The following is a 25,869-nucleotide window of genomic DNA, read 5'->3' on the forward strand; positions in this document are numbered from 1 at the left end:
GTCAAATAAATAAATAAAAACTCAAAAAAAAAAAAAAAGTTCTCTTTGGGGGCTCCTGGCTTGCTCAGTCGGTGAAGCATCCAACTCTGGATCTCGGAGTTTTGAGTTCAAGTCCCACGTTGGGTGTAGAGACAACTTAAAAAATAAGTAAAAAATTTAAAACACATCTGATAAAAAAAATAAAAAATAAAAAAGAGAACAAAATGAGTTTTGTTCTAAAATCTATATCTAAAAGATATCTAAATGATCTAATGATCTAAAAGAATCATAGGGTATCTTCTAATTTGTTATTTACCTCTAATAGAAAAACTGAAAGAAATAAAGGTGTTTAACATCATGGTAAACATACCAGGGTTTTAAAAAAATACCTTTATGGCAACCCTGAAATGGCTGGCAGGCCTGGAACACTGCACACAGAGCATCACCTTCTAGGACTTGATTTTTATACAGATCAAAGTCCTTCTGAAGGTGGGTGAGTTACTCTGGCCAACTGTACAAGTTCCTGCTTTCACCAGGGAGCATGAAAAGGCATGCCCTGCCGAAAACAGGGCAGACGATGCTCCAACCACCTGAGGGGAAGAAAGAAAGGCAGGAACACACCACCAAGTACGCATGGCGGCGTTTCTTTTCAGCCATTACTGCACTGTGCACTGTACTGAAAACAAACATTTAAAAAAAAAACCAAACACCCTTTACATATGAAAAATGTCTTAAGCCATTGTTTTTTAAACGATTTTCATGGGTGCCTGGGTGGCTCGGGTTAAACCCTCTGCCTTCGGCTCAGGTCATGATCCCAGGGTCCTGGGCTCGAGCCCCACATCAGGATCTCTGCTCGGAGGGGAGCCTGCTTCCCCTCTCTCTCTGCCTGCCTCTCTGCCTACCTGTGATCTCTGTCTGTCAAATAAATAAATAAAATCTTTAAAAAAAATAATAATAAAATAAATTTTAAAAAAAGATTTCACTGAAACATGATAAAATGCCACAATGGCTTTGATCAACTGTCCACTTTCATCAAACAAAGTAAGATTAATCTAGATTTTCCTAAAATAGTTTGATTTTCTCATTTTCTACTTTCACTTTACTGAGAAGGCTTTACCCTGATACTGTTCTCAATTTTTAAGATTGTCTTGGATAATCCTTATGAAATCCCAATTTTTTTTTAAGATTTTTATTTATTTGACAGAGAGAGACACAGCGAGAGAGAGAACACAAGCAGGGGGACTAGGAGAGGGAGAAGCAGGCTTCCCGAGGAGCAGGGAGCCCAATGTGGGACTGGATCTCAGGACTCGGGGATCACAACCTGAGCTGAAGGCAGACGCTTAACAACTGAGCCTCCCGAGCGCACCGAAATCCCAACTGTTCAGGCATAAAGTATCTTCTATCTTTCTGCTTCCTCACTACGTGTGCTTCTCTCTGGCTCATCAGTGCCGACCACAAATACAAACTCCGCTGACTTCCCTCTATGAAACACCTAGAGACGTGTCTTCAGAATAGGCAGCACGGCACCAGCCAGCTACTGCCGTTCTTTCCGGACATCAGTCTCCCACAGTGCGGCCTGTTAAGAAGAGCTTGGTTTCCCTGTGGGAGACTCTGTGACCGTCCCTCTGTGCACGTGGGAACGAGGGCAGGACACTCCAGTCCCTGAGCAGCTCAGGGTCCGGCTCCGCGTCTCTGCAGGGCTCTGCATCTGACAAGCCCTCCTCTCCGGCCACCTGCAGCAGCGCGGCGGTGCAGGCTCCCGGCGGAGCCCGGCTCCGACTCCCGCAGACTCGCAGGTGAGCGGAGAGAACTTCTGGCTTGGAGTCTGCCGCAGGCTGCGAGATCCAACCGTCCAGAAGAGGCAGACCCGGCATCGCAGACACACAGCCTCCTGGCTGCCCAGGAGGGTTTGTACGAAAGGAGCCCAGAGTACTTCGTGGGAGAGTGGAGGAGCCGGCGAGACCGGAGGCAGGTGCGCCCGGCCAGAAGCCGAGCCGGGCCGGCGCCCACGGACACACCGGCTGGAGCGCGGCCTTTCGTCGACGGCGCGCGCGCCCACGGCCACCCGAGCGAACCCTCCCCTGGACGCGGACTCCCTGAGCTCCGACTCTGGTCCTCTTCTAGAAGGCAGCGTGTCAGGGAGTCCCACTTTAGGGAAGGGCACGATCTTAAGTTTCCCTCGGGCCGTTTACTCCCTCGGCCGGTCCCCAGGCCCCGGAGAGACGGGAGGAGGAGGAGGGAAGCCTTCGCCTCCAGCTCCTGCCGCAGACCCAGGCCGCCCAGAGCCGAGCCCGAGGCGGCGCCTGGCAAAACGCGGACGCCACCGGCCAGGAACGCGCGAATGTGACCTGCCCCCCAGTGCGGCTCTGCTTTCCCCCGGGAGCCCCCAATACGCCTCAACGTGCACCCACGCCGCGCCGCCCGCCCCTGCTGACGGCGTCCCGGACACACGCGCTCGCGAGGAGAACCCGCCGCCAGAAACCCAGGGCGGTTTGGGCTCCGGCTTCCTTTACTTTGAGGGGGACGGGGCGAGGGGGACGGGGCGAGGGCACAGGCCAACTCCCGACTGCACGGAAGCGCCCTCCTCCCCCAACAGGTGGCTGTCACCGCGGCCCCGCGCGCCCAGACCGACCGCGGCCGCCGCCGGGGTCCCGTCCTCGCAGCCCCCGCGGCCGCAGCGCCCTCCCCGCGGGGCCTCGAGCCCAGGCTGGGGCGCGCCCCGCTTCCGACGGCCGCCCCCGGCCCGGCCCCGCGCCCGGCCCCGCACCCGGCCCGGCCGCCCCGCGCCCCGCACCCGGCCCGCACCGGGCCGAGCGGAGCCCGCGGAGCCGGCGGTCGCGGAGCGGCGGGACGGGAGGCCGCGAGCCCCGGCCGGGAGGCGGGAGCGGGCCGGGTGCCGGACGCCGCGCCACAGGCCGCGCCGGTAAATCTGCTGCCTCATCCCGGCGCCCCGCTCCCGCTCCCGCCCCACTCACGATGCTCTCGGCCATGGCGGCCGCTCCGGTCTCCGGGTTCGAGCCTCGGGCCGCCGCCGCCGCCTGCCGCCCCGCGGGCCTCGAAGCCTCGGCCCCGGCCTCAGCCCCGGCCCCGGCCTCCCGCCGCCGCCGCCACCGCCGCTCCAGCTTCGCCGCCGGCCGCCACCGCCGCGCGACGTCCGGCGCCTCGCCCAACGCGCTCCGCCGGCCGCGCAGCCCGGAAACCGAGTTCCGGCCCTCCAACGGCCCGCGCATGCGCAAGCGGGGCGGCCGCGGGCCCGGGGCGGGGCGGGGCGCGCGCGAGGGGCGGGGCGGGGCGCGCGCGAGGGGCGGCGGGGCGCGCGCGAGGGGCGGGGCGGGGCGCGCGCGAGGGGCGGCGGGGGCGCGCGCGGGGCCCTGAGCCCCGGCAAGGACGACTTTGCTCGCGGCGCGCGCTCCTTTCTGCAAACCCAGGCAGGGCGGGAAGGTCCGAGGAGAAGCAAAAGCGAGCGTGCGCCGTCGCCCCGAAACCGTCGTGCTGGGCCGTAGTCCGGGGCCTCGGAGCGCCGGGTCCGGCGGGTCGCCTGCGCGTGGACGGATCGTGTCAGGACGGTGACGTCACACCGTCCTGGCAGCAAAAGGAAAGCAGCGTCTCGGGGACCCGAACGCGAGGCCAACGACCGCACTTAAAGGGCGTCTCCCGAGGCCCGCCGCGGCCCGCGGCCTGGGTGCAGGGCCTGGGTGCAGGGCGTGGGTGCAGGGCTTGGGTGCGGGGCCTGGGTGCGGGGCCTGGGTGCGGGGCGTGGGTGCGGGGCCTGGGTGCGGGGCCTGGGTGCGGGGCGTGGGTGCGGGGCCTGGGTGCGGGGCGTGGGTGCGGGGCCTGGGTGCGGGGCGTGGGTGCGGGGCCTGGGTGCGGGGCCTGGGTGCGGGGCCTGGGTGCGGGGCCTGGGTGCAGGGCTTGCGCGGGTCCGGGGCGTGGGTGCAGGGCTCAGCTGTCAGCCTCTCGCAACTCCTGCCGGTTTCCAGCGGGAGCTCCCCGTCCTCGTGCTGCACCGGGCCCTGCAAATTCTGTAAGGCCCTGACCTTCCTGTGACCATGGGGGAAACTTACCAAAACGTCTAAAATCCGTTTTTTAACCCCATGGCTCCACTCCAGGTTGTATTTATGTATCTCCTGGGCTGAAAAAGTCACCCTCGTTTCCGCCCCCTCCCGACCCCTCTGCTTCCCCGGTTCCAACACCTCAGGTTCAACAGCTAGTCCACCTGCCGGTCCCTCCCACCCGCAAGGACCTACCCCACGGGGCTTCCGCGGGGCGAGCGGCAGGGCTCACGCTGGGAGTAGAGCAGAAACGGGAGAGATTCCCACCCTGATGGGATCCACCAGCAGGAGCGGCTTGCAAACACTTCAGCTATGCAGGGACGCAGTGTCCCGTGGGGGACAGCCACGGCAGGGGAAGGGACGGAGGGTGATAGAGGCTATTTTACTTATGATGGTCCAGAAAGACCTCTCTGAGGAATCGCGATGTGATCAGGTCCCAGATAAAGCATCTGAGGGAAGAGTGAACTAGGAAAGCCTGTGCAAAGGTCCTGGGACCTGGGACGTGCTGGGTGCTCCAGGAGCAACAAGGCGGCTGGCGTGGATGGGGGTTCTGAGTGAGGGCAGAGGAGGGCTGGGTCAGGAAGAACCATGGGAGACATGGAAAAGCCTTTAGATTCTATTCTTTTTTTAAATATTTTATTTATTTATTCAACAGAGAGAGACGCAGTGAGAGAGGGAGCACAAGCAAGGGGATTGTGAGAGGGAGAAGCAGGCTCCCCAGTGAGCAGGGAGCCCAATGCAGGGCTGGATCCCAGGACCCAGGCACCCCAGATTCTATTCTTAAGTGTGTTAGGTTAGAAAGCCTTTGAAGGATGAGAGCAAAGAAGGCATCCTCTCTTGATGCCTGGGGGTTCAGCCAGTGAAGTGACTGCCTTCGGCTCAGATCATGAGCCCAAGGTCCTGGGATAGAGCCCCACATTGGGCTCCCTGCTCGGCGGGAGACTACTTTTCCCTCTGCTTGTGCTCACTCTATGAAATGAGTAAATAAAATCTTTTAAAAAATAACAAAAAATAGGGGTGCCCAGGTGGCTCAGTGGGTTAAGCGTCTGCCTTCCGCTTGGGTCATGATCTCAGGGTCCTGGGATCGAGTCCCGCATCGGGCTCTCTGCTCAGCAGGGAGTCTGCTCCCCCGCCCGTGCCTGCCTCTCTGCCTACTTGTGATCTCTCTCTCTGTCGAATAAATAAAATTTTTTTAAAAATAAAATAAAATAAAAAATAAAAAAACAAAGGCTCTACCAGTAGTCACTTTGCAAGGACTGCCTTAGCAAAATTCCACAGACTGTATAACTTAAATGTATTTTCTCCTGAATCCAGGGTCTGGAAGTCAGAGATCAAGGTGGCAGCCCGTCGGGGTCTTCTGAGGCCACTCTCCTTGGCTGGCAGACCTCTGTATCTTTCCTCTGTGCTCAGGCATCCCTGGTGTCTCTGTGTGTCCCAATTTCCTCTCTGTATGGAAGACACTGGCCTCATTTTAAGTTGATTACCTCCGTAAGGGCCGTCCCTCCAAGTCCTCTTCTGAGGTTCTGGGGGTTGGGACCCCAACATACGGATTTGGGGAAAACGCGATTCAGCCCCTCGCTGTGATGGTCACTGTAATTTCACTTAGCATTGCCCAGTGTCAGGACAGGAGGGAGACAGAGCTGGAGAGGTGATTGTCACGATGAGAGCCTGGCCTTGGAGCTGGATGCAGCAACTGGACACAGCTGGAGGGGGGCCTGGTTTGTCACTTGGAGGAAGGGACGAGAGAAGGCTTGGCTGCACCCGGTCGAATCTGCAGCCTCCTTCTCTGCCAGACTGCAGCCCCCACCCGGCAGCCTGAGCACTCCCTTCTCAGCGGAGGTCGGGGGTCCTGATCCTGCTGCACCCCACCCCCTCTCCCGTGGGAAGGACCCCGCCCGCCCGAGTGGACAGACCTGGCTCCATCCCTCCCTTCCCCCACGTTTCTCCTCTTCCTCTTTTTTTTGAATTGAGATGAAATTCACACAGCACGCAGTCAACCATTTCTCAGTGAACAGTTCGGTGGCATTTAGTGCTTTCAAGACCTACGACTACCTCCCGTATCTACTTTCCAAGCGTTTCCATCACCCCAGAAGGAAACCGCACCCCCATTCAGCAGCAGCCCCCCATTCCCCTCCCCCAGCTCCCAGCAACCACCCATCTACAGACTCCCCTATTCTGAATATTTCTTGTGAATGGAATGATACAGACGCGGACTTTAGCCTCTGGCTTCTTTCATTGAGCGTTTTCGAGCTCCGTCCATGTTGTCGCAGGTGTCAGAACCCCTCCTTACGGCCGAGCAGTAGTGCACGGGGTGCGTGGAGCACATTTTGATAATCCACTCTTCGTTGATTGCTGTCCGGGTTGTTTCCACCTTTCAGCAACTGTGGATAGCGCTGCCGTGAATATGCATGTCTGTGTATTTGTGTGAGTCTCTGTTTTCAGCTCTTTGGGGTACAGTGAGGCCCTCGCTGATCAACTAACATAAGAGACAGCCCCCCCGACTCTTCACCCTCCTTTTGTGGCTTCATACCTCTGACGACCGTGTACAATCACATATATTTGGGGCGCCTGCGGGGCTCAGTCGTTAAGCGTCTGTCTTGGGCTCAGGTCATGATCCAGGAGTCTGGGAATCAAGGCCCACCTCGGGCTCGCTGCTCAGCAGGGAGCCGGCTTCTCCCTCCCGCGCACTCTTCCTGCTTGTGTTCCCTCTCTCGCTGTGTCTCTGTCAAAAAAAAAAAAAAAAAGAATCACATGTGTTCACCTGTTTACCCCCTTGCTTTTCGATGTCCCTTTCACCGGAGGTGAGCTCGTGCTCACTAGGGCGTTGCAGGTTTTTCTACTGCCGCATCCCCAGGACGCAGGACGTTCCCTGACTTCAATCAGCGGCCTGCTGTCCCAGCTATCTGTGGCACAACTGTGTCTCTATTGTAAATCTGTTGTCACGATGATGCTGTGAAATGAACTCTTCCGAAACGCAGTGGCTTCACCCAACAGCCATTCACCATCCTCCCGGTCCTGCAGGTCAGGAATAGGGACGGGGCTCCGTTAGGGGGTTGTCGTGCGGGAAGCTGGTTCGGGGTGGGGGGCATGAAGCAAGAACGCCAATAACTACAAAACGAAGTGAACAGTGTCCCGAAAGAAGAGGGGAGGCCTCTGCCTGCAGGGTGGGGTGTGGTCCGGAGCTAGACCCAGGGAGGAGATTTCAGGGGCAGCAAAGGCGGAGGGCACGCGCGTGCTGGGCCATTCGCCGCCGGCAAGCACCCCGTGAGACCGGACTGCAAGCCGGTGGGTAAAGCGAGGAAGGGTGGCTGCAGTCCCAACACCAAACAAAAGAAGCCAGGGAGCAGCAGGGAGAGGACAGTGAAGACAGGCTGGGCACGGGGCCTTGCCCGGGAGGCCCCCCCTTCTCCTACCGTGCAAACACGTGTGCAGAGCGCCCCCCCCACGGCCTCTAGAGGTCCCCACAAGCCAGAGACTGACATTCATTTCGTGACCTCCCGCGTCACAAAGGCACAGGGGAGGCGTGGAGAGCCATGTGCCCGCGTTCTCAGAGCCTTGGCAGTGGGTGGGGATCCGCTCTGAGCCTTCCTTCCCACGCCACGCAAGCCGAGGATAGAGGACAGGACAGGGTCAGAGGGCCTCAGGCGCCCCAGTGTGCGGGGCAGCTGCGTGGCCCCGGGTCTTCCAAGCTCTGGGCACAACTCTGACTGTGACAGAGGCCAGCCCTGACAAGAGAAGCTCAGGACGATGAAGGATCCCACGTCCCTCAACACCAGGAAGATGTGATCTGGCCAGTGGAGACCGTCTCATTCTCACAGAGACTAAATTGGGGGTGACCCGGCAGGTCTGGCCGGTCTCCCAGGATCGTTTCCCTGAGCCGGTTCTCAGGGCACTCCTGTCCCGGGGGAGGTGGGGGAGCAGCCGCCAGGCCCACCAGACTGAGACCCACAGGGCACCCCTGTCGTGGTGGCCACAGGGTGGGGAGGACAGTCCCGCCCACATCAGGCCTGCCCAGAACTCCAGGGAATCCCCCAGCCAGGCTGCGGCTCTGCCCTCCCGGGGGGTGCTCTGGGTCTCCACGGGCAGGGGCTGTCTTAAGCCCTACAGTGTGACGCCTCACATGACCTGGTCATGACTGTGGCATCCTGGCTCGGCTCACAGCTCACCCAGGCCCTGGGCTGCAGAGCTCGCGGGACGGCTGAGGGCACCAGCTCTGGTGTCCGAGCTAGAGACGCCTGGCCAGGGACCGGCACACCTGTCCGGGTGCAGAATGGAGGAGGGGGAAAGGCGCCCCCTGCTGTCCCAGGTGAGTCAGTGCCCTGGTGGCCTCCGCCCCTCCCCCCCATCGTCCACCCCGAAGGGCCCGGGGAGGACCTCAGGCAGGTTCTCACCCACCCTGGCCCCAAGCCCCACCCTGAGCCTTGGCCTGTGCTGGGCTGGCCGGTCGGTGCCCCCCCGCCCCCCCCAGGAGCTAAGATTAGGGCGGTGGGGGGGGGCGGTCTCACTAATCCCGAGCTTTATCCTCACCCAGCACCTTGCCACAACTCCATCCCCTCGTGTGTGTGAGGGGGTGTGGGGTACGCACACTCTGAGAAAAGCACACACCCAGGCGATGTGCCCACGGGCCTTCAGCGCCTCTCCTGCCCTCCCCCTCCGCCTGTGACCTCTCCACCGTCTTGCTGGTTCGCCCCTTCCCCACTGCGGCCTGCGGTTCTGGAAGCAAGACAGTGAGCTTGGGCTTGGGAGGGGTCATCCCGACACCCCTCCGGGCATCTGGCAGTGCCATAACCTTGTGGCCCCCGCCCACCGCCTCTGGCGGACCCAGCCCCCCCACCCCCCAGCCTGGCCCAGCAGCCTGTCCTTTTGCTCCCACTGACTGTTGGGGTCTGGGGGGCTGATCAATGCCCCTTTCCTCCCCTCCAAGTTCACAGTGAATGAGGTTTCAAGGCAGAATCGGATGTGAGGCGCGGAGGGCAGCCTCTTCCTGGTACACGGGTTTGGAAGGGAGGTCCTGCCAGGTGTGTCCCCGGGGACGGCCTTTTCCGCAAGGGCCACAGTGTCCTAATCCTCCCAGATTTCAAGGGCAGACCACCCCTCTCCCTCCAGCAGGGAGCGAACAGAAGTGCCAGGGAGCGAACAGAAGTGCGTCCCACAGCCGCCTGCAGGTGGAGAGGGTGGGGGGTGGGGGCGGGCAGATCTGAAAGGGAGATTGTCCCTAAAGGGACCAAGTGGGGCAGAGTCAGCAGCTGCTCCAAACCTCAGGATCTGCGAGCCACTCCTCCGGGAAAGCCGGGGGGGGGGGGTGTCAGCACTTCTTTACTTCCCACACTTGGTGTGACCGGTGCCCAGGGCCTGGCTGAGCCTCCCGCCGGAGGGCAAGGCAAGGGAGGCCCCGGCTCCCACAGAGCCCTGGTCTCCTGGCCGTCCTTCTCCCTGCCCCGGGAGCCTGGCTGGCCTGACCCCGAGTCTGTGCTCAGAGAGTGGGGTCCTGCAACGCTAGGGCTGGTCTGAGTCGGGGAAGCAGAAAGGACAGTCCCCTGGGCCAGCCCTTCTGCCCGGGGGGCCTCCACCTCCTGGGCCCGGTGGGGAAGCCCTTCTCCGGACTGCATAGACAGCCCAACCCAGCAGATGCTGTCCAGGCTGCCTGCCGCGTGCCTGAGCTGCGGGCGCACGTCCTCCCTCGCGCAGAGGGGATCGAGGACGGGCGTGTTCCTGGAACGCCTGCCTCCCAAGACCGCCTCACTTAGTCTCTACGGCGAACTAGCGGGGCGCAGCCGACCCTCCATTCTGCAGGAGACAGGCCTTCCCGTGCCCCGGCTGCCCGGCCGGGGGACAAGCCTGGAGGCCGCCGTGTCCGTCGTCCCCGGCCATCTCGGGTCTGCGAGCCTTCCCTTCTCTGTCCGCCGTCCAGCCTCTTCCCCGCCGCCAGGCTCTGACCCCAGCCTCGAAGAGGTGACCCTCCCTGTTGATAACCCCGTCCTGCCGGTGAGGTCTCCCCGTGTGCTCCTCCTTCCTCCACAGGGCGCCGGGTGCCAGGAGGAGCCCCTCCCCGCAAGCAGCCCACTCACCGCAAGCCACCAGGCACCCCAAGAGGACCAGGTCTGGAGGGCAGGCCTTGGGGGAGACCCGGCCTCCTCTCTCCCCTTGGGAAGCAGCTGCCTGAAATACCTTATCTTCCTGTTCAACTTCCTCTTCTCTCTGCTCGGTGTGCTGGCCCTGGCCTTTGGGCTCTGGGGCTTGGCTGTCAAGGGGTCTCAGCGGGGGAGCGGGGCAGCAGCCCTGCCCGAAGACCCCTTGCTGGGACTGGCGCTAGGGGGGCTGGTGGTCAGTGCCGTGAGCCTGGCGGGCTGCCTGGGTGCCCTCTGCGAGAACGCTTGCCTGCTGCACTGCTTCTCTGGGGGTCTCATCGCCTTCCTGGCGCTGGAGGCGGTGGTGGGGTCCCTGCTGGTGGCCCTCTGGGGCCCGCTGCAGGACGGCCTGGGGCCCACGCTGCATGCGGCCATCACCCACTATCAGGACGACCCGGACCTGCGCTTCCTCATTGACCAGGTCCAGCTGGGGCTGCAGTGCTGTGGGGTGTCTTCCTACCGAGACTGGACGCAGAACCTGTGAGTCCCAGAGCCCACGGGGCAGGAGGGAATCCCCGGCGGCCAGCCGACCGGACCGCACGGACATACTCGCACATGTGCTCACTTGTACACGCACACGAGTGTGTGCACACATGCCCGTGCACACACGCGGGCCTCCCGCGTGTTTCCGCCCCCTCCAACCGGGGACCAGGTGGACAGGGATCATAGTGGAGAAGCTGAGCCAGCAGACTTAGAAACTCAGTTTGGGGAGTGTTTTGGGTAAGGTCATCGTACCGGACGTCTCAATGTCAAATGCACTTAAGTTAAATGGGGACATTGTTCTGGACTCCACAGTTCTCCCTCCACAGCGTGTGTGTGTGTAAGCGTCTCTGTGTGTGTGTACACGCGTGTGCTTGCTTGTGTATGTGTGCGCGTGCATGTGTCTATGTGTCTATTCTGTGTGCATGCATGTGCGTGTGCATGCTTGTCTGTGTCTGCAAGTGTGTGCATGTTTGTGTCTGCACGTGTGCTCTCGTGTGTCTGTGTCGGTGCGCGCCTATGTGTGAATGTATCTGTGTGTGCATGTGTGTACATGTGCATGCTTGTGCGTCTGCATGTTTGTCTGTGTGTGTGAGCATGCTTGTGTGTCTGTGCCTGCATGTGTCTGTGTGTGCACGTATGCGCATTATGTGTATGTCTGCATGTGTGTCTCTGCATGTCTGTGTCCGTGTGTCCGCATGTGTGTGTGCACGTGTGTCTGTGTGTGAGCGTCTGTGTGTGCGTCTTCGTGCGTGTGTTGCACGTGTGTGCGTCTGTGTCTGTGTGCATGTGTGTCTCCGCGTGTGTCTACGTGTGTCTGTGTGCGTGTCCGTGTGCGTATCCGCGTGTGAGTGCATGTGTCCGCATGTGTGTATGTGTGCGCATGTGTACGTCCGCATGTGTGTATGCGTGTGTGTCTGCGGGCATGTTTGTCTGCATGTGTGTGTGTCTGTGTCTCTGCGTGTCTGTGTGCGTGTGTCCGCATGTGTGTGTGCGCATGTGTGTGTCTGTGTGTGCGTGTGTGTCCGAGTGTCTTTGCATGTGTGTCTACGTGCGTCTGTGTGCGTGTCCGTGTGACTTTGGACTGGTGGTTCCCCCTTAGTCACCGGAAGCTGGCTGGTGTGTGTGTGTGTGTGTGTGTGTGTGGCCGTGGACGTTGGGAGGGTCGGTGAGAGAACTTTCCTCAGCGCCGGGGCCCGGAACGGGGGGCCCGCCCTCCGGACCGACGCCGCCTGTTCCCTTGCAGGTCCTTTAACTGCAGCTCCGCGGGGGCCCAGGCGTGCGGCCTCCCTGCCTCCTGCTGCGTCAGCCCCAGGGGAGACGGAGCAGCCGGCCACGACCCGTGCGGCTTCGGAGCTCTGGGCCCGGATGAGGCCGCTCGGAGGCGGGTGCACCTGGAGGGCTGTGGCCTTGCGCTCCGAGGGTGGCTGCGCCGGAACGTCCGGGCCGCCGGGGCCTGCGCCGTCGCCACCGTGGTCATCCAGGGCCTGGAGCTTCTGTTGGCCGCCCGGCTGGCCAGGGCCCTGGCTGTCCGCCAGGGGGTAGCGGGGAGCCCCAGAACCGCGGGGACAGAAAGGCCCCCCGCCAAACTGGCCCAGGGCTGACAGCCCCGTGGGACCCCCAGGGAAGGTGTCCAAGCAAGCGCCCTGCATCTCAGACACTCTGGCCTCCTCCCCCTGCTCGGTCTCCCGCCCCGCGGGGGTCCCTTTCCTGGAGGGTAGGGCGTGTCCACCTCCTTCCCAGTTCTGTTTGGGCCTGCGAGACCGAGTCCCTGCACCGCCACCTGACCTCACTCTCTCTCGGAGACTTTTGCTCTCGACCACGGAGCCCTTGCCAACCCCGCATGGCCTGCGTGAGCCGCACCTGCCAGCGCCCGCCTCCTACAGGGGATGCCAAGGCTGCCCAGAGTACACGGGGCTCTCGGGGCCGGATGCAAGCCTGCCGTCGACCCCCGACTCCAACTCACACCCCCGACCGTTGCCTCCAACCTCCCGCTCCGCACACCTAGGCTGCCCGCCTCCGACCCCATTCTGACCCAGCCTCTGAGCGCCCCCTGCCGCCCCACTTCCTTCCCCCGTCCACGATGGTGGCCGACGGCGAGGCCCTGGCGGGAATAAATTCTGGTGAGCTGTATCGTTTACGGAAAATGGCACCCGTCTCAGCGGGCAGCGTGAGGAAGCCTTCCCTCTGCACGCCCACACGGACCCCTGGCCAGGCAAGGAGCCGGCCACGGCAGGCTGCTTCGCCTCCTGCCCACGGGAGGGTCCTGCCCTGACCGGCCTTTCTCGGGTTACCAGGGCCTTCTCTGGCTTCCACATGAATGGGATCCCAGGGGGCCCTACCCGGGAATCACTGTCCGGTCGCTGCCGTGTGAACGGGCCCCGCAGAGGCACCTGGTCCCCGCGGACACCCTTGGCGGGCTCCCAGACAGCGACTGCTGCTAGCAACCGTTTCGCCAGGCCCCCCGGGTGTGGCGTCCAGCGTGGAGCTGCTGGGTCACCAGCGGGCACCTGGCCAGCGGTAGTGGACAGCTAAGGACAGGCTGGCTGGGCCACGAAGCGAATTCCCTGATCTCTCTGCACCTGTTTCCTCCCATGAGGCTGAGCTGAGCACAACTTTCTGGCGTGAGCCGCTGCTGGGCCTCGTCTGCCTCCTTGGCGAGGCCTGCTCCGGGGGTTGGCTGTGCACGCGGCTGCCTCCCTGCCTGGCTGGGCGGGCGGCATGGACCCCCAGCCTCCACGGGCCCAGACTCAGCGTCTAGTGGGTTTCCTTCCCTCTCAGCCTGGCCAGGCCCCTGCTGCCCCCACCACTCTGCACCTTCGTCCTTCCGCCCCTGCTGGAGACCCATGCCCTCGGACCGTGCCCCCACCCACCACCCACTCCAGACCCTCGTCCTCGGACCCTGCCCCCACCCACCACCCACTGCAGCCGAGTGAACGGGGGCATGCAAATTTTATTTTGAAACCAGGACAGCATGCGTGGGCTACGTTGGGAAGAACGTTTCCTGCCGGTGAGGGGTTTGGAGGCGCGTTGGTCAGGCACCGCCGGGACTCCCCCCAGGCATCCCCAACCCAAGGGCAGCAGCTGGGAAGGGCTAGTGAGGGGCGCTTGTTCTCATCACCAGACACCAGGACAGGAGTGGCCTGAGACGAACATTCCTGGGAGACCCTGATCTCGCTTTCCAGCCCTAAAAGAAGGTCTGTGGGCCAGTGTTCCTGGAGGCTGAGCAGGGCCTGCCTGGCCCTGAGGCGTCTGGCAGGGAGCTGGTGCACCTCTGGTAACTGGCATCTGGGGGCCTGAGGTTGCCACCCTGCAGGGGTCTCCAGACACAAACCGGGCAATCTGGACACCCTTGGTGGGGGAGGGGCTCCTCACAGGAATCCTGAGCAGGGGTCGCAGCGGGCAGCAGGGGAGACGGCCCCGAGGCTCCGGGTCAGGCTCTAGTGCTAGATGATGCCGTACTGGGCCAGTTCGTGGAGCTCCAGGTGGTTGAACGCCTCCCACGGGCAGATGACCGTGATGTCTGCACGAGAAGGAACAGTGGCACTGGGAGGCTCCTGGCCCCAGGGGCTACCACCTCCTCCAGACCCTGTCGTTTGCACCCCAAGTGGTGAGAGCGGAAGTCCTGGGTGGACAGCCCTCCCCCCAGGGCACGCCAGCTTGAGGGTGTCAAGTGTTAGAAGGTGGGTGTAGCACGCCAGGGAGACAGAGGGGTCAGCAAGGCCTCCTTGTCACTTTCCAGCCCCTCCAAGTATCCAGTAAACCCATGAATGGTAGCAGCCCCACCTCGGAGAGGCCCACAGCTCAATGTTGGGGCAGAGAAAGAAGGACAGGCTTGGGGTGGTGCTCTAGGTGAGCTCTCGCTGGAAAAACCGGAGGGAGGATGGGGCCCCAGGCACACGGACAGGCAGGTGAGTGGGGGGGGACCCGGGAAGAACCCGGCGGCCGTCATACCTGTTCCCAGACCTTCCATTCCAGGGATGTCGTCCCCAAACCTGCAGGACAGGGTGGTCAGGGCCAGTGGCCGGGAAGAGGGGAGTGGGGGTGCATGGGGGCACACACGTGCTTGAGTGTCTGCCAGCGTACCCTGGCTGTGTGTGTGCGTGCAGGGACACACGCAGGCATGGGGGCTGTGGCTGTGGCCTAAGTGGCAGTGAGCGTGGTCTCCAGATCCATTTGGCAGCAACAGGTAGAGGGTGACAGGAGTCCCCGAGCCCTCCCGCTGCCCGTGCTGAGGAATGGGGGACCCTCAGGGCCCCGGCTAAGAAAGGGTGGCCAAGCCCCCTGCTGTGGAGGTCGGCCCCCCACTTCCTGTGTAGCCTGCGGGGCGCCCTCCGCCGGCTCTGCTTACCCTTGGACACCTTTCTTGGGAGGCTTGCTCTTGAATTGTCTGGTTTGCCGCTGCTTAAATTTGGGGGGCCCTTTTCTGGGAGTGACGGGCCCCCCTGTCACCCTGGTGGCCGAGCGGATCTCGGCCTTGGGTGGCTCCAGGTTCATGGCCAGGCTGGCAGAGACCCCACGGCAAACTCTGGCTTCCGGACTCCCTCACACCGTGGGCTGGGGACACACCAAGCGCGGGGGGTCCCGGTCAGCCCCCTTGCTTCTGCCTCCCTTGCAGGTCTCAATCCAGTAGAACAGAGGAAGTCCTGAAACAGGAAACCCAGGGGTCCTGAGCACGACCTCGACGGTGGCCCCCCGCCATCTCCACGTGGGGCTCCACCTGGGGTCGGGCAGGAGTACCCCAGGTGCACCCTGCTCAGCTGTCTCCCCTTCTGTGCACCCCACCCCAATTCCTGGGGGTAGCGACACTCAGCCTCATTCCTAGCAGCATGCCAGGCGTCTAGCTGTGCCAACAAAGGATGACAGAGAAATGGAGGGCAGGGGGCCCGGCAGGAAGGGCCCTGTCTCAGAAGTCCCGAGCCAAGCCGAGCAACCGCCACCTCCCGCAGTTTCTTCCCTCTGCTGGTAAATACCCCGGCCACTCACTGTGCTAGGAGGCTGCCCTGGGCACCAGTGTCCCCTGCTGGTGTCCGTGAACCCACTGCACAGGGCGACCCCCCCTCTGCTTCTCCCTGGATGTCCTAAGCCCCACTGACCCTGCTCAAGGGCAACTCGGCATCCCCTAAGCCTATTAGCCCCAGAGGGTGACTCTAATCCCTCCGGGCCGCCGTGAGCCTAGAAGGTTCTGGGGTTAAACCACAGGATGCAGACAGGAGCCCCCGGCACCACCCCGTGGGCCCCCTTTGCCACTCCGGTCCTGTGGGCTGTAGTGCCTGAGGCCAGCCTTGGGCTGCCACCAGCTGCTGGCTAGAGCCTCATGGCTGAGACCGACTGGCAGGCAGAGCAGGCTGGGTGGCGGGGGTGGGCGCCCAGTACCAGGCTCACCCCACCACGGGTCTTTCCTAATGTTCACGCCCCGTGCCGGAAACTGCACCAGCCCAGGAGGACACACACGGGTCCAAGCTGACCCGCAGCAGGCCTGGCGGTCCAGGCTCTTCAGGCCCCATCACGCCCACCCCTCACAGCTGAGAAGGTGTAGGCTGCCCAGTCCCAGGTCATGGGCCCAGTGTGCACAGCCCTGACCCAGACGGAACTCCCTGTCAGACGCTAGCCTCGTGGAAACCACGGGCCAAGCTCTCCCAGCGGCCCCAGCCGCAGTCCCGTCTCCGTCTGAGGACCACTCAAGGTGGCTGAGAGTGCGTGGCCCAAGGTCCACTAGACCATCGCTGGCCTTGAGGACTGCCTGCAACCATCCTTAGATATGGGGGAACTGAGAGTGACCAGGTGGGGACCCCCTCCGACTAGGACAGCAGACAGACTCCTGCGGCTCCAGCCGTCAGCACGGCGGTGAAAAGCCCACCAACTCCCCACCGTCTGCGCAGACACCCAACCCCCCTGGGTGAGTGGCCACCAAGAGAGCGGCTGAGGAAGGCCAGGACTCACCAAGCTCTGGGCAGGTCTCGGGAGGCCGTGGGTGTGAGTGTCCAGGCATCCCCCAGCAGGGGGCCGGCTGGGCATTTATCCTGCCTCTGGGTAAGAGGATTAGGATGACCCCCTGACTCGACACTAATGAGATTGGCGGGGCCACTCGCCACTCCCACTCGGGAGGGTGGTGGGAGGGCACCACCCCTGAGGGCTCAGGGACATGAGGGAAGGGGCTGAGGATGGGACCGGGCAGGGACGGGGCGTGCCGTCACGGACTGCTGGGCAGAGAAGCTGCTTATCTTGGAAATGAAGAAAACGTCCTGGCTGAGGTCCTGGGTCTCCCCACTTTCAGTTCTCTGACCTCTAAAGCATCCATCTTCACGGCCCCCAAAGTCCCGTGTAGTCTGGCCACTGTCTACCTCTTTGACCTCACCTTTCATCCCTCTGCCTCGTTCTCCACGCTCCCGGCCCCTTCTTCCACCCCAGGATCTTTGCACCTGCTGCTCTGTTGGCGTGAGGTGCACCTCTCCTCACTCGCTCCGCTCCCTCTCCCCCGGACTTCAGAGCCCTGCCCCAGGGTCATTTCCTCAGGGCGACCCCCCGGGACAGAGCAGGATGGCTCTTTCATGGGACCTCACGGCAGCTAGAACTCGTTCACGCTCCTAGAGTTGTGCGTCCGGATAATGCTCATGTTAACCTCCGTCTTCCGCGTTGGAGTGGAACACAGCAGAGGTTTCTGCTGGACCGCAGCTTCTAGCCCAGGTCCGGACACGTCACAGATGCCCAGCCGGTGCCTATGAAACAAACCAATGGGCAGCCAAGACCTGCAGCCGCGTGACTGGGCTGGTGCTGCGCGGGCATCCCTGACGGCCATGGGCTGCGCGGAGGAGGAGCCCGCCTTGCTGCAGGGAGCAAGGCCGGCGGCTGCCCCAGGATGGCACTTCTCTGTGACTCTGTCATTCCACGGTGGCGCTAACTCAGTAGGATCCTTCAGGCGTGTATGTGTACGTGTACCCAGGTACATACAGAAAACCTCCTATAAATCTGCATTTTGGAGAAAAATATGGAAAACCTCATCTCTGCGATAAGCCACCCTTCATGGAGCCTCAGAGCCTGCCAAGCTTTGCCGTTGTCCCTGGAGAAAAGCTTTCTCTTTCTGGGACGTTTTTGAATCTGTATGAGGCCGTGTTAAACGAGATGCTCTGTGAGATACAGCCCAATAGGTATGGGGCACCACAAACCCTGTTCCTGGAAGGCACGCAGCCATCCACAAAGATGGCCTGAGCCACGGGTGTCTAACTAGGCCCTGCGTTTTGCTTCCGTTCTCGCCCACACATCTCTACGTGATACGCCAGCTATACGTTAAAGGCCCCTACCTGGGAAGCCTGTTTATCAGCTCGAACCCTTCCTGAGTTCATCCTGCAATCCGAGTGTTTTCTTTAAATGAGGAGAGAGAAAACAAAGTTCCTTCAACTCCCTCCCCATCCAGGCTACTGGTATTGGCGCTTGGAATTGCTGGGGGAGGGAGGTAAGTTTGGACGACGTCCATGATGGGGGTGAGCAGGAGACAGGGATTGGCAGTGAGGGCGCTAAGAAAAAGTTCTTCCCCGGGCGGAGTGGTCCCGCAGCCGGGTCTGCAGCTGAGGACCAGGCTAGCGCCAGGAGTTTGATTTTGGGCCGGCGCTGGAGGCCTCCGAGTCCCTGTACGCTGGTCAGTTGCCTGGGTCATCATGTCTAAGTGGGTTGGAAGGACTGGAGGCTCAGGCCCCTGCAGGCTGATCACCAGCCTCCTAGCTGGCTGGTGAGTGGGCATCTCCCCAGGCAGCCCGGCAGCTGGAAGGACGGACCTTCCCAGGCTGCCGACAGGTGTTCACGCCCGCCAAGGGCTTTGCCAACAGCAACTTCATGGGCCCAGACAGTCCTCCCTCTGCCACTGAGAATAACCACAGTGGTTATTCTGTAACCACAGTGGTTATCCTTGGGACAGGACTTCTGGGTGCTGGGACATGGAAGGGGACTCCGGGGGCGGTCATCACGTGGCTCGTCAAAGACACGGACCTTACTTCGCCCTTACAGTTGGCCAAACCTGCAGGCTCTCAACGGAAGTTCAAAGGCAAGCCGCACACGGTTTTTTTGACAGCCTAACATAAGACTTATTTATTCTCAGATCAAGTCAATCGGTAATTCCTCCTAGTCCAGCCTGAAACAGGCCTCACGAAGGGCCACGCGTCAAGCTCCACGATGCTTCCTGAGGAGGAGGGAGGAGGAGGCTGGAGCCGGTGTGGGTGCTGGGCCAGTGGGCTCAGCCTCCGCCCCTCACTCGGAGCTGGATCTCCACCCTGAGGAAGGCCTTGAGGTTCTCGTCGGCCACGTGCTCCTCAAGGGCAGCCAGGGCCCGCTCCCCGCCATCCCGGTAGTGCTGCAGCAGCGCCTCGGCATATTCCACCCACACGCAACTGGGGCAGCCGCTCATGCAGCAGTTTGTGGGGGGCTGGAGGTCAGGCGGTGGGGGGTACAGGGGCTCAGGGGGGGCCCTGCCAGGCACGGACGGCTCGGGCGGCCTGCTGCCCTCAGCACCTGACTGAGAGGCCTCCTCTGCAGGGTCCTTCCGGAAATCTCTGTGGCCTTCACAGGCGTGGACCCAGGCACGCGGCCTGCTAAGAATGCTGCCGCCTCCAGGAAGCCTTTGGCACCGGTCCCAGCTGGAGAGTCCACGCGGCCCCTGAGAAGACACACACTGGTGAGCCCTGCCGGCCCCCAGCTGCAGGGAAATTTCAGCCCCGGTCGCTGACGGGGGCTGCAGGCACGCCCCCATTCCTCACTGCCAGGAGATCTTGGACGAGTTACTTCATCTGCAGACTCGGGTTCCCCTCTGCAAAGTGGCCACAGGCCTGGAGAAACGCTGGGTTCAGGGACAGGCACTGGGCATGCACGCCAGCAGATGGGGGGGTGGGGCGCCCTGGCACCCCTCCTCCTTGGGCAGAAGTGGGGCGGCTGGAAGCTTGCGGGCTGGGGCCACACAGCCGCGGCTCCCTCCGACCCGTGCAGCCACGCGCCTCGCTTCTGACCATCCTGCCTGACGCACCGCCCCTTCTCTGTCCTCCTCCAGCTCATCCCGCAAAGATCGCGAGGGCAGCCTCCCCCCGCCCCCCCCCCCACAAAGCGCGGCCGGCAGCCTCCGCCCTTCTCCGGCCCCGGCCCCAGCGTCCGGTGCCCCCGCTCGCTGGATCCGGGGCGCTCCACACTGACTGCCACCGCCCTGCCTTCCTTATTCACTCCAACTCCGGCGAAGAGCACCAGCTCCTCGTCCACTGCGGCTCTCCCGAGGGACTGGACACAGTCGGGCCCGCGCGGGGCGGCGCTGCCCGCGGAGCCGGGCCTGGGACAGAACGACAGCAGGAGGCGCGGGCCCGGAGTCTCTGTCCCTACCGGGCCCCCGCCCCCCGAACGCGCCCCGCCCCGGCGCCCGCCTCGCCGGTACTTGCCGGACCGCGGGCAGCGGCGGCCACCGTCCGACCTCCCGCAACCAAGCTCCGGAGCAGCATCACCCGCCGTCCGGCCCGGGCGCACGCGCACGCGCGCCGCAGCCCCGGCCCCCCCCCCCCCGCGAGCGCGTGAGGGGCGGCCGCTCTGGCCAATCCCGGCTCGCCCGAGAGCAGCACCGCCCCAACGGTCGCAGAGCTGAGCGCAGGAAGCGGAAATGGCGGTCGTGGGGCGGGACTGTGCGGAAGGGCGGAAGTGGCTTACTCCGGCAGCACCCGGCGTGCGGATGGCGCGACTCGGGCGCCGGGGAGATGCGCCCGTGGGGCCGGCGGTGCCTGGGGGTCCTGGGCGGCCGCGAGGGCGGCAGCAGCAGGTGCGGGGGACGCAGCGCTCAGCGCCGTGGCCCGGACCGCGCAGGTGGGTCTCAGTGCCCCGCCGTCCCTCCTGGCTCCCCGCTCCGTCCGGCCGTGGCTGCGCCGGAGGATCGCCGGGTGAGCGGAGGCGCGAGGGTCCCCGGCGTGGCACTGGCCCCCTTCCGGGGTGCGGTCCCTGCCCTCCTGGGGCTCCGGGAGCGCCCTGCGAGAACCCAGCTCGGGCGGTCTCCGGGGAGGACGCTCCCTCGCCTGGCCCCGGCAGCCGGGCCGGCCCCCCAGGTTCGCTTTCCAGGCCCAGCTGCGGTGTCTCGGGTTCTGCTTCGGCCGAGCCAGGGGCGCGTCTCACCCTCCTGTTCTCGCTCCCAGCAGAGAAAAGAAGAAGGTGAATTGCAAGCCCCAGAACCAGGATGAGCAGGAAATCCCCTTCCGGCTGCGAGAGATCATGAGGAGCCGCCAGGAGATGAGAAGTCGCGTCAGTAACAAAGAGAGGAAGAGACAAGGTAACCGCAGGCTCGTGCCAGGAGGCAGCGCAGCTTCGGGCGCCCCAGTCCGCTGAGCTGCCGAAGTGTTGAATCGCGCTCTGGACAGTGGCGATCGCCCGCGCCGAGTGGCCTGAAGGTGCGGGAGCTGTGGAGTACTGACCAAGCCTGGTGTCACCGGGGCCACCGAGGGGCTGGCAGATGGCAGTGCGGTTTCAGGGCCTCCTGTGAGCATTGTTGGTTCCCCTCCCAAGCCATGGAGCCCCATCGGAAGGGATGGTGGGTTCAGACTGACTTTGAGAAAAGATCCCTGTGTAACGATTTGAGGGAGTGGACAGGGCAGGCCAGGGAAGCTCTTGCAAGTGAGAAACCGCGGTTTCTTGGACAGGAGTGCAGAAACAGTGGGGGAGAGAAGTGGATGTTTTCTGGAGGTTAAGGAGGGACTTGATCAGACACCTGCCCCGGAACAGCTCACCTTTCCAACCCCTCACCCAGAGGCCAGGTTGGGTGCCCACCTGTCAGCCTGTGCCAGAGCTAACACTTGGGTCATTTGGGGGAAGGGAGTCCGGCATGTTGGTGTTTTGTGTATATACATTTGTCTTCCCAAATACGAGTTTTATACTTTCTTTGTAAACCTCACGCTTTTCTTTGGGGGTTATACGACCGCCGAAGATATAGTGACAGAAAGAGGCAGGGAAGGTGAGAGGAGAGGATGCACACTGGCCCCAGTTTGAACTGTGCATTACTGGGCTGGCTCTTGCTTTTGGATATTTAAGACAAAGTCACATACGTGGTAAAGCAAACGGTGCTGGAAGGTATGAGGTACGGCATAGCCTCTCTCCCTGTCTCTGGATCCTCCCCTTCCGCCTTGAGAGAAAGCTCTGTTCATCTTCTGCCGTGCCTGCCCGAGAGAAACATCCTGCTCATTTTCACATACTTAGGACGAGAACGCTACACGTTCGTTCTGTGCAGTGCTTAATGTCCTGGGTTTGCGCAGTGAAATCTTCACATGGACATAGAGTAGTTACTCAGCAGTCCTCCGTGCGTGATTAAATAACATTTAGGTTCTTCTCTGTTTTCTTTCTTGGCTGAGCCGTGGTGGACATCTATGATGTGCAGCGGTGGGCTGGGGGGGCTCCCACCCACACGGGGGCCTGAGCTGGGCATCGTGAATGTTCAGCGGCCGTCGTCGGGCTGCCCTGACTTGAGTCTGGTCTTCCTTCCCTGTGGCCCCCGGCAGGGAACTGAGCCGGCTCGCCTGGCGCCACACCTCTGAGCTCTCCCTTTGTCCTCAGCCCAGGTGGCCTTCAGGAAGACGTTGGAGAAGGAAGCAAAGGGAGCAGAGCCGGACATCGCTGTCCCCAAATTCAAGCAGAAGAAGTGGGAGTCTGACGGGGCCTACATCCAGCGAATGGAGCAGGAGGCCCAGCACGTGCTCTTCCTCAGCAAAAACCAGGTGGCCCGACAGCCCGAGGTGCAGGCGGCTCCCAAGAAGGAGAAGTCAGAGCGGAAGAAAGCGTGAGTGGGGTGGGGTAGCAGCCCTGTGACTGTTCTCTGCAGCCATAGTGTTTTCTCGCTGGGGGAGCTCCACCCTGTGATTCAGGGGGAGCATGGAAGTGAAAACCTGGTCCGTTGCTGAGTGTTTTTCTCTACGTCAGAGCTTTTCAACCCTGGGGGTTCAGGGAGTCTCTGAGCCCACGGAACTCTGAAGGCCTCGCTTCGTCTTTCCCTTTCTCTGGAAAAGCATCAAGGGGGCCCAAGAGCCAGGTGAGGTCAAGGGCCTGTTGTCCACCCTGGCTAGTCACAACAGAAAGGGGGGAAAAAGACAAGGCTGGTGGTCCCTCAGGAGGGCTTGCTGGCCCCTGGGGAATCCCGCGCGGCTCTGGGGTTCCCCCCGCTTCTGACTGGCTGATGCCACCTCCTCTCTGAGGACCTGGACTGGGGTCATTGCCCTGAAAGAAGTTTGAGGCCTTCGGCTGTGCCGCACACCCGAGTCCTGCGACCTTTCAGCCCCGGGCCTCATCTGTAAAGCAGGGAAAGTGGCATCTCCAGTGGGGGCTAATGAGGTCCTCGCAGGGGTCCTGAGGGTGGTATCTGGCACCAGGAAGGAGCCCACTACCGGCTGTAGTGCCCCTGCCCCCAGCCCTGGAGAAGTCTGGGAAGGAAGCCCTGTGCCACCTCCCTGGGCCTGTGGGCAGGGGCGGGGAGGTGTTTTAAACCAACAAGGGCTTTTCGAGACGTTTCTGCCACAAGTGCAGTGTTTTGAGATGAGCGGATCCCAGCTTTCATTGGAAGCTTCTGTCCCAGATGTGGGAGCTGGAGCTGGTCAGCAGCCCCACAGTGCTGCCCGCGTCTGAGCGCTCTGTGCTTGTGGTCAGGCCAAGTGACAAAAAGCAAGTCACAGAAAAGTGGAAGCACGCACTAGAGCCACAGCCGTCTCTCAAACACAGTGCTGCCCTGAGAGGCCCTTCGGAAGCGGCGGCCCAGTCGACACGTGGGGCCAGTGACTGTCAGCGGTAGGGCCGTTCCGTGCGGCACAGGGTGTGGGACGACAGCTGGGCCTCTAGCCTCTAGCCGAGATGCCAGGAGCACTCCTACCCCACCCCCTGGCTGTTGTGACAACCCACAATGTCTCCAGACACTGTCAGAGGTGCTCGGGGTGCACCGTCGCCCCCTGAGAACGCAGCCTTGGAACCCCATGGGCCCTGTTGTTCTGCGTGCACGGTTGTGGGGGGAGGCGGTCACCAGACTGGGGACTTGGCGGCAGCCTGCCAGCCTGTGCTGTGGGGCACCCTCCTGGGGAGGCGTGACCTCCGCCTTCGGAGTCCTGTGAGATGAGACTCGGGGAATCTGAACGGCTCTGTGCTTTCTTCCCCAGGTTCCAGAAACGGAGGCTGGAGAGAATCCGGCGGAGAAGGGAAGAGAAAGCAGCAGAGAGGCTAGAGCAGGAGCTACTCCGAGGTAGGTCTTCCAGAAGCCGTCGTGTGGGCCCTGGGCACCTGGGCCTCTGTGGGGACCAAGATGGCCAGAGGCATCAGTTTTGCCCCTTGGCCCCTCCAGACACAGTGAAGTTTGGTGAGGTTGCTCTGCAGCCCCCGGAGCTGACCGCCCAGCCCAGGACAAGCACAAGCCAGGGCCAGGTAAGTGGGGGCAGCTGCCCTGGGTGTCGTCCAGGGCCGCCTGGTTCGGGGCCTACCCGCGGAGTCCCACGTTCTCACCGGGCATCCAGCTGTTGGACCAACGTGGGCCCTTTGTTATTCCTCCTCCTTCCTGAACTGAGCCTCAGCCTCCGTCTCTGTTCTTCAGCCTGGGAAGAAATCGCTGATGCTTAGGAGGCTTCTGAGCCCTGGCGGCACGTCCCAGCCGCTGAGCACATCGCTGGCCCGACAGCGGATCATCAGGGAGGAGAGAGAGCGGGCCGTGCAGGCCTACCGGGCACTGAAGCAGCAGCGGCGGCCGGGGCTCAGCACAGCCAGCCGCTGCGGGAAGAAGGCAGGATGCGCCTGTGATGGTGAGAGCGGGGCCTCCGTACCCGGCTCGGGGAGGACGGGGGGTGGCCCGCAGCACACGCTCGCACTCCCATGCCCCCAGGTGCTGGCTCTCCAGCGTGGAAGAGGGTTTCGGGCCTTTGGCCTCTCATTGTTTCTCCCTAAGATGGCTTTTTTGTGAGTGACCCTCTGCCGGGCTGTCTCACACAGGGCATTATCTGTCCCAAGCGTCCATAGAGTGGCCAGCACCCGTTTGGGACGGACACAGCCAGTCAGGCACACCTGGCATCACTCATCGCCACTTTGTTCTGAACACACATGTTTAGGCTCCGCTAACCCAGGACTGCTTTAGGGAGAGAGGACGATGCCAAGGTCCTGTCATTCAGCGCCAGTCCACGGGAGACACTGCAGACTCGATTGGCTGAATCCATAACTGAAGCTTGGTGTGGTTCGACGGCACAGGACAGCTGGGAGCGCTGGCCGGGCCGCAGGCCGAGCGGGGGCGGGGAGGGTGGGGTCAGCGTCTAAGCCACAGAGAGGTGCGCGCTCCTGGCGCCTTGTCCCTGCAGAGGCAGGTGGCGCCCACCCAGGCTCTCACTGGGTATGGAGACAGGACGGCTCCCACGCAAGGTGGGTCTGTGTTCTCAGGGTCTTTGGGGAAAGAAGAGCAGGTCTGAAGCAGCTTGAGGGCAAGGACAGGACCCCGGCCCAGGACCTCCCCATGGCTAGAAGGGCAATGTGGGGAATTCCTGCCAACGGCAGGGCCTGGCAGGGTTTGAACCTTCCACCAGAACCTGAGGAGGGAACGCCCAGATGTTGTCAGCGTGCTCAGCTGCACGGCACTGAGCCCTCTCGGCAGTCGAACACAAAGGGGGAGTCCTACTGCCCACATCCTTGTAAGGACAGCACTGGTTCCCTCCTTCAGGCTTGGACAGCTCGGGAACAGCTCCGTCTCAGGCTTGGCCAGGGTTGCTCTACAGAATGTGGGGTAGTGTGCTTCTGTGGGATCCTTCTTTGTTTTTCCCTGTTTGCATCGTTTATGTTTTATAGTTGTTTTCTGGGTTTTTTCAAATTAAAACCTTCTGAGTTGGGGCGCCTGGGTGGCTCAGTGGGTTAAAGCCTCTGCCTTCAGCTCAGGTCACGGTCTCAGGGTCCTGGGATCGAGCCCCACATTGGGTTCTCTGCTCAGTGGGGAGCCTGCTTCTCCCCTTCCCTTCTCTCTGTCTGCCTCTCTGTCTACTTGGGATCTCTGTCAAATAAAATCTTAAAAAAACCCAAAAAACAAAAACCTTCTGTGTTGAAGTGGTGTTTGTGATCAGGGCTAGTGTCTCAGGGGCCTTGTCGGGTACCCAGGAGCGCTGGCTCCACCACGGCGACGGATCACGGGTGGCAGTGGGGCGGGCAGCGAGGCTGCTCCCTCAGTGGTTGGCACCCTTCCTGCGCTAGGATTCCAGGACGTGGGCAGGGTGGCAAGACCAGGG

General features: G+C 62.1%; 5 protein-coding genes across 8 annotated transcripts in view; 2 read left to right on the top strand and 3 right to left on the bottom strand.

Annotated features, from left to right (window-relative positions):
* The window catches only part of NPLOC4 (NPL4 homolog, ubiquitin recognition factor), a 60,611-nt gene extending 57,503 nt beyond the window's left edge, over positions 1-3,108 (bottom strand). Inside the window, exon 1 of the mRNA XM_080825472.1 lies at positions 2,955-3,108. Coding sequence (XP_080681598.1) covers positions 2,955-2,969 — 15 coding nt within the window. The 5' untranslated portion in view covers positions 2,970-3,108. The remainder of the gene's footprint in view (positions 1-2,954) is intronic.
* TSPAN10 (tetraspanin 10) lies at positions 2,968-12,771 on the top strand (the record flags this gene model as incomplete). The annotated part of the gene is made up of 3 exons (XM_080826692.1): positions 2,968-3,211; positions 9,643-10,639; positions 11,886-12,771. The coding sequence occupies 3 exons, from the start codon at positions 2,968-2,970 to the stop codon at positions 12,241-12,243; spliced, it is 1,599 nt and encodes a 532-aa protein (XP_080682818.1). The 3' UTR covers positions 12,244-12,771.
* Positions 12,772-13,573: 802 nt separating this feature from the next.
* Positions 13,574-18,045, bottom strand: PDE6G (phosphodiesterase 6G). Its single transcript, XM_080825577.1, has 5 exons — positions 17,941-18,045; positions 16,583-17,358; positions 14,991-15,285; positions 14,594-14,634; positions 13,574-14,162 (listed from the first exon to the last, which is right to left on the bottom strand). Exons 3-5 carry the CDS (start codon positions 15,134-15,136, stop codon positions 14,086-14,088), a joined length of 264 nt encoding a protein of 87 aa, XP_080681703.1. The 5' UTR covers positions 15,137-15,285; positions 16,583-17,358; positions 17,941-18,045; the 3' UTR covers positions 13,574-14,085.
* A 686-nt stretch (positions 18,046-18,731) lies between these two features.
* On the bottom strand, positions 18,732-20,149 carry OXLD1 (oxidoreductase like domain containing 1). Its single transcript, XM_080825567.1, has 2 exons — positions 20,050-20,149; positions 18,732-19,286 (listed from the first exon to the last, which is right to left on the bottom strand). Exons 1-2 carry the CDS (start codon positions 20,107-20,109, stop codon positions 18,867-18,869), a joined length of 480 nt encoding a protein of 159 aa, XP_080681693.1. The 5' UTR covers positions 20,110-20,149; the 3' UTR covers positions 18,732-18,866.
* A 161-nt stretch (positions 20,150-20,310) lies between these two features.
* CCDC137 (coiled-coil domain containing 137) lies at positions 20,311-25,664 on the top strand. Of its 4 annotated transcripts, none has more exons than XM_080825547.1 (7): positions 20,311-20,464; positions 20,788-20,921; positions 22,196-22,418; positions 23,779-23,861; positions 23,961-24,040; positions 24,207-24,411; positions 24,715-25,664. In XM_080825547.1, the coding sequence occupies exons 1-7, from the start codon at positions 20,334-20,336 to the stop codon at positions 24,738-24,740; spliced, it is 882 nt and encodes a 293-aa protein (XP_080681673.1). In that variant the 5' UTR covers positions 20,311-20,333; the 3' UTR covers positions 24,741-25,664. The 4 variants fall into 4 exon arrangements, with proteins under 4 accessions (XP_080681673.1, XP_080681674.1, XP_080681671.1 ...); XM_080825548.1 differs by having other exon boundaries at positions 20,791-20,921; XM_080825545.1 differs by having other exon boundaries at positions 20,329-20,464; positions 25,314-25,654.
* The last annotated feature ends 205 nt before the right edge of the window (positions 25,665-25,869 follow it).

Source organism: Martes martes (genome assembly GCF_963455335.1).
Source record: "Martes martes genome assembly, chromosome: 16".
Taxonomy (NCBI): Eukaryota; Metazoa; Chordata; class Mammalia; order Carnivora; family Mustelidae; genus Martes; species Martes martes.